The following is a 12,273-nucleotide window of genomic DNA, read 5'->3' on the forward strand; positions in this document are numbered from 1 at the left end:
GTTTCCGAAAAATACACACACCAATCCCCACCATCTACTATCCATTTAGTATACCGTATTTTCTGGAGTATAAGTTGCAGTTTTTTTTCATAGTTTAGCCAGGGGTGTGACTTATACTCAGGAATTACTATTTGTAATTATTTTAACATACATAGCCTCTTTAGCAGCTGTTCCTGCTAACAACCAGTGGAGGGGGCTATATGTGTGTATCAGTATTTGCCACAGTCAGTGCCAGAAGAAGAAGTGTCGTCCAAAACAAACACGGAGGAGAATATGATTGTTTTCCTCTTATATTTTGATATTTTTCTTATTTGTATTGAAAGATTATTATTCTTGTTTTTATTTTTTTGCTCCCTCTGACTAATGTAATCAAACTGGGTTACAGAGACACAGAATAACAGGTAAAAGCATCATCATTTAGGCAGCTCCAGCAATATAGGACCGTAACAATCGCTGTAAGAAAAAACGACTGAAACATTGCATGAACCAGACATAGAGACATGATTTTGTAGAACTTTTTAAAATAAACAAGCCTAATCTCTGGATATCATCTTCTGTGCATTATAAATAATATGTACAGTCAATGCTTCCATAGTCAATGCTTCCATGTAGCGATGAGGCAAAAAACTTGATGGTAGTTTCTTCTACATGTGACAGGAGCGTCTAGTTTCTAAAAACATTTTTGAACAAGCATCGAGGATCCAATTGACCTGTGTCAAAAGAGGTAGCGGATATGAGTTTGATGTGTGTCAAAAAAGAGACATTAGTTGTGAGTTTGATGTGTGAATCATGTTCAATGTTAACGCATTGGCTTGGTTAGATTTCTTCTGAAATGTCAGACATTTCTCCCAAAAGTGCGACTTATACTCCAAAGAGACTTATACTCGAAAAAATACGGTAAATGCATCCATGGAAACACATCAAATATACAGTATCATAACAGGATGCACACAGAGGTTTGTGTTTTGCAAGGTTGAGCCAGCAGTGTGTTTACAAAAGTTAGCAATAATGCTATGAAATGTTAAAAAAAAAAGATGGGAACTTGTATCCCAAAAAAATGCGCCACTCTCCAACACAGCTCCCTGTCACCAGCTAACAAAAAGATGTGCTGCTGAGCCCACTTCCTAAAAAAAGCCCGACCAGATCCAGGCATGGGGCCCACCATGGCTCCAGAGTCCTGATCACCTCCCCATCACTGAGCCAAGAAACAAGCCCCACAGTAGGGTGCCTGCATGATACTCCAGGCAGGTCACCAGCTGACCCCTCAGTTGACTCAGGACAGAGCCAAGGACAAACCTCCCCACCAAGCATGGGGCCACCAATGAGAGGCCCCCAAAAAGGATTGTAGGCGACGAGGGAAATCATAGAATGGCCCAGCGCATTAATGGTCCAAGAAAAACAACAGTGTAATTTTTGCATTGACTTTTAAAAAAACCTCATTACTCGTGTATTGAGTGTTTTGTGAATTTATTTGAATGTAGAATTCAGCTAAGTCTTGTTTTTACGTTTTACCTGACCGAAGAATGTGTGAAGTGCAGTTTCTGCAGTGGAGTGAGGTGACGAACAGCGGTTCAAGGAACACTTGATGGCTCATATGGAATTTTCTATCTGTAATGATTCTCCTTTTTGAAGTGGCCCTGCAATTCATCCTTGTGGAGGCTGCCAGTAAGAAGAAAAAAATGTCTCAATTCTGCAACCAACAAACAAATGCTATTTTGTTGCAAGGTAAACATCCGTTCCAAAATTTGAAGGATCATAGAAAAGCAAATGTTGTACTTCCTTAAATGACCATGGAACCCAGTGTCAGTAAAGGGCACAGCCCCTAAAACTAAAAAAAAACAGAGTTTTCTCTAAAAATATGAACACTCACTGGACACTTTATTAGGCACACCTGCCCAACTGCTCTTTAATGCACATTTCTAATCACATGGCAGGAACTCAATACATTTAGATATGTGGACATGGTCAAGACAATCTTCTGCAGTTCAAACTGAGCATTAGAATAAGGAAGAAAGGTGATTGAAGTGTCTCTGAATGGAGTATGGTTGTTGGTGCCAGATGGACTGGTCTGAATATTTCAGAAACTCCTGATCTACCGGGATTCTTACCCACAACCATCTCCAGAGTTTATAGAGAATAGTCAGTAAAGAGAAAATATCCAGTGAGTTGAAGTTCTGTGGGTGGAAATGTTTTTATCAATGCTTCAGGCTGGTGGTGGTGGTATAATGGTGTGGGGGACATTTTCTTGGTACACTTTGGACCCCTCAGTACCAACTGACCATGGTTACAACACCACAGCCTACCTGAGTATTGTTGCTGACCATGTCCATCCATTTATGACCACAGAGTACCATCTTCTGATGTTATTTCCAGCAGGATAAGGCGTCATGTCATAAAGCTGGAATCATCTCAGACTGGTTTCTTGAACATGACAATGAGAGACTGGCATCATGGATGTCTAGCTGACAAATCTGCAGCAACTGTGTGATTCTATCATGTCAATATGGACCAAACCCTCTGAGGAATGTTTCCAGTACCTTGTTGGATCTATGCCACCAAGGATTAAGGGAGTTCTGATGTTAAAAGGAGGTAAAACCCTGTAGTAGCAAGGTGTACCTAATAAAGTGGCCGGTGAATGCACCGGTATGTTTAGAATAGTTCCAAAAGCTCTTTTAATGTAATAATATCCAGTTTTTAGGAGGTGTAAACAGCTGTTTTGTTCTAAGTTTTGGTCCAAGTTAATTTGAAGGTGAGTGGACTGAACAAAACTTTTGCTTTAATCTATTCTTTTTCAAAATCCTGTGGATAACAAGATCCATGGATCTAGTGTATACATGTTGATGGTTGCTGTGACTCACTGAATAGCTCGTCCTTTCCCCAAGCATTTGAACTGCTATGAACAAACAAGGCAGCGCTTGACCACATTAAAGTGCTCACAACAATGGTCTCCACCTTTGCAAGTCTCTCATTACAAATATCATTCAGTTCAATCACACCGCTGAAGCGTTCCACGACTATATTTGTACTAGTGGGTAAACATCCCATTTACATGCCTGCTTTTCATGTGTTTGTGTGGTTTCCATGTGAACAGAGTTTGAAAATAATCTACAATGATTGTGAAGGAGGTCATTTTGAGGGAAAAAAACCCACAAAAATATAGCAGGAACAACTGTGCCCAAATCAACATTGAGTAAATAATGTACCGAGAAACAGCAATAATAATAAAACTAGAACTAATTCAAACATTATGGACAGATAATGTCAAAAAACTTTACCGTCTTACTTCTTGCTATCAGATGACATCAAAGTACTAACAAAAACAAGACTTCAGACAAAACACAAAGGTCTTCTGTAACTCAAAGAATACACTTGGGATATAAGACCTCAAGTGTCTTAACTTGAAAACATTATTTTACACTCATAAACAAACAATGTTTGCTCTTTTTTTCTATGTACAAGAGTAGCTATTCTTTCCATTTTACTGAACAAGCATAATGTTTCTGTTAATGGTTTTTAGAGATTGCAATTACGAGGTAATTATTATACAGTTCACAAACAGAATGTTAAATATTAATATTGCGTTTTGCAAGTCAAATGTTTCCAATTACATCTGAGCCTCCAACAAAAGATGGCTCTACATGACAAAGGAAACAACTCACCCACTTTAAGTGTTAACACTTGTACTGTAAACTTAAAGTAAATACAGTGTTAATAAAGTATTTGCACACTAACTTAGACTTGTAATCACTTTTTCACATCTACAGGGGTGGGCAACTTCAAGCCTCAAAGACTGCTGTGTTAGAATGATTTCAAGATATCTGCCCCTCATGGCTGATCACCTGGATCAGGTGTGTACAGCCAATAAAGACATGGAACAATAAGGTATGCTAAAAAAAAATAAAATAAAAAAAGCAGGTACTAGTACATCTGTGCCCACCCTGATGTAAGTAAACCACATTAGTTAAAGAATAATAATAAAAAATGAGATCTTAAAGGTTATCACCCAAAAATAAAGATCAGTTAGCAGGTCATAGTAAGCCAAGGCTTGCTAACGTATGGTTGGTTCGTGAATGCACTGATGACATTCACTGTTTACACACTTCACGCATCACTACATCAAAGACATTTCTTCTTCATAGTGTAACAAAGAGAGTTCTCTATAGACATGATATACTTCACAGCGATCGTCAATTGTTTCACAGTGTAGCGGTCTCGTTCATACTAACGTTGGCTGGTTTTAAATGAGACTGTTAGCAATGACTGGGATGAACTTCTGAGTGGCGTTTTATACTTTTCAAGGAACACAGTCGTTTCCAGTGTTTATTTTTTAACATGAATGACATCCTGGCTGCTCATACACTTGTTGCATATGCGGCACAATGAGGCAGAGGGAGTGGTGTGTTTGTTTGTCCACTTAACAGAAGAAGGAAATACAAAGGCAAAACAATGAACATTTTAAAAAGGGGCAAACTGTGTTCTCTAGTGCTGCAAGATATGAGAAATCATCACGTACTCTAAACACTGAAATAAATTCAAGTTAATTAGTATTTGACTGTACTACGGGTGTGTAGAGTTCCAGTCATGGGTGATGTCACCAACAGGTGTTACATTCTGCAGCGACTGGGGCGATTCCACTTCAATGGATGTGCAACAATTACAAATCACTTGGAAATATAAAGCAGCCACACGATCTGCCTTGAGACCTCTAGATTCCACATTACAAAAATGATTAGAAATTGTTTGATATTTGGTTTTGTCCAGATCTACTAATACATGTACAGTGCTCCCTCATTTATTGAGGGAGTTACGTTCTAAAAATAACCCGTAATGAGTTAAATCTGCAAAGTAGGCTTGTAGAAGTTTTAAGGTTATAAAACTCCTCATTACAGAATTCATACAGTTTTCTCGGGCAGACATTAAAATTGTATCATCGTTAAATTGTTGTTTAAGCTCTCAAAGTTCGAGCCTTCATGGAAAAATAATTCCAGTACTATAGAATGAAACAAAAATATGATTACAATCAAGGACTTATGTAAATGTGACAAACTGATCGCACTCAGAATCGCAGAAAGAGAACAGAGGAGATTGATCACCAAGGTCAACAGCCAATCAGGATGCAGAACACAGGCACTGTTGCAGAAAAAAAGCACGCAAAATTGTACTGAAAAAAAAGAATAAATCAAGAATCACAATATAGCAAGGGACCAATGTGAACAGTTAACTATATTTAAGATAACCAAGTAAGTTTGAATTTAGTTTCAGTTGTCATGAATAACACTAAAAAGTCTCTCAACCCAAAGTACTGTTGAAATGAACACATTCATTTCTATTAAAATAAATTTTAAAAATTGCTTTTCAATTCTTATTTTATTTAAATGTTTTAATTATTTCTTTGCTGTTTTATGCTACTTGAGTAAAATTGTGATGTTGGTTAGAATTAATATAGCTGCAGGGAAAGGCTTTACGCTAGTATACATTTCATGTTCTGACTGATGACTCAGTTGGTCTATTTTTAACCCTGAACACGAACATATTTCTCAATGCAAACATGTATGTGTTAAAATAACACCTTAAAACATATTTTACCAATGGAAAAAAAAGGAAAATCTATGAAAGTTATTCTAGTTGTCTTGGCTCTCACATTTCCAGAGCCATAACTGAAGAGGGAAAAGGTCTACAATAATTTTCTGCCTCCTTTGCTCTGAATAAGCCTTGAAACTTATTAAAATAAGACAATCCATCGCATAAATTCAGAGGAACTGCAGGTGAGTAAGAGGAGCTCATTTGCTCTGCAGATGTGTTCATTATAGCGGATACTGTTAAGCTGTAACATTTACCATCTAGTTTTATAACTCAGTAATGATTCATAATCACCAGTGGCTTTTCCTGCAGGGGATGCAGGAAAAGTTTTTTAGTTTTCTCACAATATCGTTATCTCCAACTGTAGAATATTTCCATCATACAGATAAATTGTGCCTGCACTGCCACTGTGTTTATAAGGACTGTTGTGCAAAGAAAATCTTTGATTTGCTGATGATTAGTGTCATATTTCCTTAAAAAAAATCCACATTAATAAAGTTGCAGTAACTCACCAGTCCATCGCATGTACTTATGGCTGCGCTTCCCATCACACTGGTCTCATCCAACACTTCACCAAAGTAATGGCATCGAGAGGCTCCGGGATGGTGGATTTTGGCCCCCTTCAGGCCACCGTACCTCCTCTCTGTCAGGAAGCCTGGTGCCAACAGGTTTGTATTCAGGGTGAGGTTAAACTGCAAGCCGTGGCCACCAAGGGAAAACTGGTAGAAGACCCGATCCGGATCTTCTGGATCCTCAGAGGCTCCCCTGCGCTGCACACGGCGGGCATGGTGAGGCAGGAAGTGGGACAGGAAGTGGCCTTTGGCATCCACTCTGGTGGGGTGAACCACTTCATAGTGAGGTAGGCTCTGGAGAAATCTGTCTGTGAAAGTTAAGGCAAAAAACAAAATGACTTTGTGGATGATTTCATCTTGTAGAGGTTATTAAAGAACAACATGCATAGCGAAACAAACCAGAACCACATGGCTGTGTCTCCAGTCATGCTCAGTACAACTGAAGTTCCTCTTGCTGACTTCAAACGACTCCTTTTCTAACCATCTGCATTTTGCTTTCATGTGTGGGAGACAATATGTCTTCAAAAGGTAAGATAAGCAGTACGCCTGTACCAAAGCCAAACATGTATTTGTACTCTCACTGAATTCAAGTCATGATTTTTTTTCTCAACCTTTCTGTTTTGCGTGAATTATTTTTAAGAAGTAAAACAAGAAAAGAAAGAATGATATCAACAACAAGAAGAAGTTGCGTAAGACTAACTTTCACTATCTATTTTTTTCACATTTGTTTTTCTTTTATTTGACCTATATAGAGAAATTTCCTGATGTAAAGTAAACACAAGGAACCTCTCAGTTCATGTGAGGCTGTAACTTCATTTTCTAATCTAGTTCTAGTTCAGCAGAGGTCAACCTTTACTGATCCTTTTTAAACAGTTTTATTAGTCAACTTGTACATTTAAGATTTTGAGACTATTTTATAAAAATTACCTTCAGTTTTAAATGTGTCTGTGAATTATATATTTATACAATTACAAACAATTTTCTTCACACCAGACTTTTTATAAATAAGGCCAGATTGGTGAGGTGAAAATACCATTCAGCCTGACATTCTTTGAACTTTGTTAAATTTTAATGAACTATTTAATGAACATTTTATGTCAATGCCATACTTTGTTTCCTACCTAGCACACAAATACATCTAATTACATTTTTACCAGAATTACTGTCAGTTGATCCATTTTTAGCACTGTTCATTCCCAGCTAGCTTGTCATAATTAGCATGCCCCTTTCACAAAAATCAAACACCCTGTGTCGTTCTTTAAGACATATGTAAAGAAGAGCAGCAGGAGTTTATCAGAAATTCGCGTCTGGGATTTGAGCGAACTGTTGGCCTTGAAGTAACCCGACGATATCCCAGCATGCCTCTGTTTTACACTCTCTTCCATGAGCTTGTAGCTCCTCACAACCCTTAGCTAACATTAGAACCAGATGGATGCTAAGATGAGGAAAATAAAGACGTTATTGGATCTGTTTGTCTTCAAGTGGATGATTTAGAATTGGAGACTCATGGTCCGCCCATCACAGTTGCTCCATCACAAACCCAAACTTTTTCAAACCATATTTCTTTGTCTACTACTGATCCATCCGTTTTACGATTTGAATAATAGAAATACTCATTTTTTGAATTCTTTTATAAGTCATTAATTGAGAAAAATGCTATGAGAACACGTTAAAAACACCAAAAACACATGACTGATTGGAGTGGGACTTTAAAAGAATTACTTGAGGTGAGATGGAACCTTCTCCTGACACCAGCTCTTCACATTTTGCCAAACCAATTGACTTTTTGAGCCTAATTTACAAAGTCAGATTTGAATAGTTGCACTTTCTGCAGTTGCTACTCTTTAATATTTACAGCTTCTGTGGACATTGCAACCACTGTTGATTTTACTGGCCCACCCAACAAAGACTGGTGACTATTAATCCTTGAATTCTTGTCTTTTTTTTTAGACTTTTTTTTTACTTTTGCACAGTTTAAACATTAAACCCAGTGTTCCAAATTTGCCTTTTTTTTTTGTACAAATAATTGAAAGCTTAGTGATCATTACAATTACGCTCATATGGTTATCTGAATAAGTAACTAGAATATTTTTTATGATGTATTGGAATTTTCAGACATAAAAAGAGTCATTAGTTTAGTTATGATATTATGGCTGACCTGGAAAGAAATATGATGCATTTAGCGTAGACTCATCCTCTGAGATAAATGTTTTTTCAAAGACTGACATTGTCAGCTCTTTGAGACTGTGACCTGCTCTACAAACAGCCGGCTGTATTGTAGCATTTGAAAGCTAGAAAAACTCTGGAATTTTGCAATTTCGACTAGCAAAAAGAAGAGGTTAAGCATGCAGACCTCTAAATCATCTTTAAGAAACAGGGTCTAGAGATAAAAAGAAAACTGAATGAATGCTCAAATGAGTTGAATTCTTTCTGTGAATCCAATAAAACTACTACAGCAACAAGAGGGTTGGATACAAGCAGAAATCTTTGCTGAACAGAAAATGCTTTAATGATTAAAATTAATATTTTGAATGAGCGAATTGGTGACAGATTTGTTTAGTGAGCCACAATGACTGAAACATACTGCATTGATCTCTGAAGGTTAACTTCAGTTGCTCTATGGATTTTGTTAGTCAACAAGCAGATACTTAATCAGTGCAGAGACAGAAAATAGTTGTTGCAGGTGGAAACGGTTTTCTGTCTAATTACAGTGTTTTGTATCATCAGTACATCATAGAGAATATCTGGTCTTTGTGCTGTGAACTTAATGCAACATTCATTTTTGCAGCAGCAGCTCCAGATGGTCAACTCTAGCTTAAATCAAGAGTACGACACTGATGTTATTTACACATCTCCCAAAATCTGTTCTTTTGCCTTCATATTCAAGATAAGCGGATACTTTTCACAGGCTATGTCTGAATTCCTTCCATACTCACTATATAGCGCGTTTGCCATTTTCTAGTGCTGTCTGAATCTACTAATTCCAAAATTGAGTGCACTAGAAATTTCCCAGAAGTCTTTGCAAAAAACTGCCATGTATCAATGCTCACTACATTAGCAAATATAGACCACAATGCATTGCGGTTGAGCAAGTTTTGCAAAAAAAAAAAAAAAGTGTTTGAATGTCATTTTTTGATAAACCATCCACATTTTCATCATCAGGACACAGTGGAGTCCCAAATAGATGTCAGGACATGCTCCTACTGATTAGACTTTTAGTTTGTGAAATTGGTGATGTCATATTTGGTGTTTAAAAAAAGAAAGAAATGTAGTGAGCATGGTGTCCGAATTGGTTTTAAAATCCAGGGCACCAGATAGTCCTGCACTACATAGTGTGTTAGTAGTTAGGGATTGGGGTAGGAATTCGGACATAGCCACACTGTTCCATCCATGGCCTCCAATAATTAGGCTGGACCTCTGTGCCTCAGCTTATTAGGCTCCGCCTTCTTTTCTCAACGTCAGCTGTGCGGTTCATCTGTCTTGACAGTGTAAATCATTCAGTTACTCAATTGTTTTTACATTTTTCCACTCTCCTATAGTCCATACTAAGTGGGAGGGATTTGATGTGTTAGGTTGGGGGTAGACTTTGGTATTTCAATCTTTTTTGTTCCTGTCAGTTAGTTCCCCAACAGATAGCTAGCATCAGAGCTGGGGTTGGTTGATTCTATGCTTTTCTCTTTTTTTGGCTAATAAACCCTATTCCCAAACGGATTCATATCCCATTCTTTCCACATACGGTGGTCTTTTTCATGTTCCCCTAGATCTCACCGAGTGGTGCACATCTGGGGGCTTGTCCGGGAGTTTTTCCAACTTTATTCAGACTTTGTGTCACTTGTGTCAATACTTGTTTAATGCAGCAGTCCATGTTGTTACTTGTGTGGTCTGAGCTCCTTTTGCTCTTATGTTGGTTTGCTGCATATTTGCACACATTTTTTTTTTTTCGGAAACTAGCTTTGCTTACCCGTCTGTCTTGTTAAATTAAACCCTTTCTTACCCATCTTGTCCTGTATTCACCTCTTCAGGTGTGTTATTGTGTATGGACAGTAATACCTTTTTATTTTTGCTTCCTTTTACTGTTATATGTCTCTACTTTAACATGGATGTTGTCCTTGAAGACTTACTTGCTTAGAATTGAAGAATCAACTATTAGTTTTGCTGATCAATCTGGCAATATTGTATTTATTAAGCCAAACAGACTTTGAAGGCAAAGAATTTTGTTGAGCCAGTTAAAAATAGTAATTCTGCTAATTTGGAGATAAGTTCAAAACGTTGCTTTCTTTGAAAGAAGATGAAACGTTCCATTTATGCATTAAAGAAAAGAAACTTAATCACAATGTTGAAGTCTGAAAGATGGAGAAAGAAACAAAGTGACAGTTTCTATGAAAATTACTTGATTCTCAGCATTCTGTGTTTCTTTTCACTCTGTTTGATTACGCGTGTTAGATTTATCCTTCCATTTAACGATAGACATTTTTCCGCTTGGATCTTTTTTGAGCAAACTGCTGACACGTTGAAGTGGTTTACAAGGACCTGTCCGCCGCTGCTTCAGAGAGTGCTCAAGGTGTGTCAAGGTGAAGGTTGGGGCGCTTTGTGCTTGCAAACTCTCACCTGAAGTTTATAGGCAAAAGTTTTTGTGCCTCAAGAAAAAAAAAAACAAAGCATGTGAAGTTTAGACACAAAAGGGAGATTTCTTTCACTCAGGGGTGTCGGTGGGAAGGTACAGGACTCCAAGAGCTTGTGCCACCAAAGGAACTGAAGAACTGTTTCCTAGAGGAGATGATAGTTTATCTAGTTTATCTGAATGGGTTTAAAGTCTTCTGATGCCATTATCCAGGCAGAAGAATATGTTCTGACACACAAAAAGGTGAAATCTTATCCTCCTGCTCCTGAGCATGGCACTGGTAGATCTGACTCACCTGTTTCTTAGGTGAAACATGCTTTTGTAATAACAAAAAAAGGAAAAATCAAATCATAAGGCTCACAGAGCCCCAAAATCTACTCCAAGTGCTGAGTTGTTTTTTCTTTGAAGTTAAATGACAGTTTGCCACTCTTTGCTTTTGTTTCTTTGGGCCTACCTTAATGTTGTCAAACCTGTGATTTACATCTTACATATGAGCTTCCCTTCATTTACTGCCTGTGCCTTTTAATAGTTCAGTTTAAGATTCATTTATTTGCTTTTCAGTCTAAATGATATTTTACTGCCATCCCTTTCTTAGCTTCTCCCACCGTACACCCCCTGCCCGGTGGCTCAGGTCAGTGGTTCAGCTTCCCTGTCCAAGAGAAAGCTCAGAGGGGAACGATGTTTTGATCTGTGCACCAAAGCTGTAGGACTTTGAGGGTTCGGCCAGCACCTTTATTGTTCCTATTTTAAAAACCTCTAAAATACATTTTTATTGACAGGTTTTTGACACAGCATGAGACTCTGCTCTGCTGCTGTGCTTTATTTTTGCTTTAAAGTCGCACTCCAACCACATTTTTTCTTCTTTTATAAGAACGTTCCCACTAGTCTTTTAATTATGACTGTACAGTGTTTAGCTTAAATTAAAAAAAAAAAAAAATTAAGACATATTTTATGCCCAGCAGCAGTAGCTCATTAGATATACAATTCAGACTTGTAGGCGGGACTGTTGGCTCAAAGAAACCCCGCCCCCTGCCCCTCCCCCGTCACTGGGAGATCTGTCTGCACGCTCACGCATGAGCTTATAGTCCAAGCTAGCATTAGCGGCACAAAATTAATGTCAAGCAATATTGGATCAATCCAGCCATACAGTTTTGAGCCAGACACCACCTCGGATGAGGAAAATGAATGTGCGCAGGGGGGGGCAGAGGGGCAGAGTGGTACAAGAGACTTTGGTACCACCATTTCAGTAGCTGCGTCATTAATCCCAGCTTTTTCTAGCATCCGGTTTTGTAATCCACCGGGATTTGAAATAAGAAATGCTCAGATATGCAGTTTAAATTGTAAATTATTTTATATAGGTCATCTATTATGAGAAAAATACTGCGAGAACTTGTTAAAAACACAAAAATATATGATTTTCATTGGAATGGGTCTTTTAATTACCGTTTTAATGATTGAGTTTTAATGTAAAGCCCTTTATTTGACTTTTTTGGGTGCAAT

General features: G+C 37.9%; 1 protein-coding gene across 2 annotated transcripts in view; it reads right to left on the reverse strand.

Annotated features, from left to right (window-relative positions):
• The window catches only part of LOC112160673 (A disintegrin and metalloproteinase with thrombospondin motifs 7), a 177,891-nt gene that overhangs the window by 161,455 nt on the left and 4,163 nt on the right, over window positions 1-12,273 (reverse strand). For both annotated transcript variants that reach the window (XM_024295388.2, XM_024295387.2), the window contains exon 2: window positions 6,093-6,460. In XM_024295388.2, the coding sequence (XP_024151156.1) occupies window positions 6,093-6,460 (368 nt within the window). The remainder of the gene's footprint in view (window positions 1-6,092; window positions 6,461-12,273) is intronic.

Source organism: Oryzias melastigma, linkage group LG3 (assembly GCF_002922805.2).
Source record: "Oryzias melastigma strain HK-1 linkage group LG3, ASM292280v2, whole genome shotgun sequence".
In the NCBI taxonomy this organism is placed as follows: domain Eukaryota; kingdom Metazoa; phylum Chordata; class Actinopteri; order Beloniformes; family Adrianichthyidae; genus Oryzias; species Oryzias melastigma.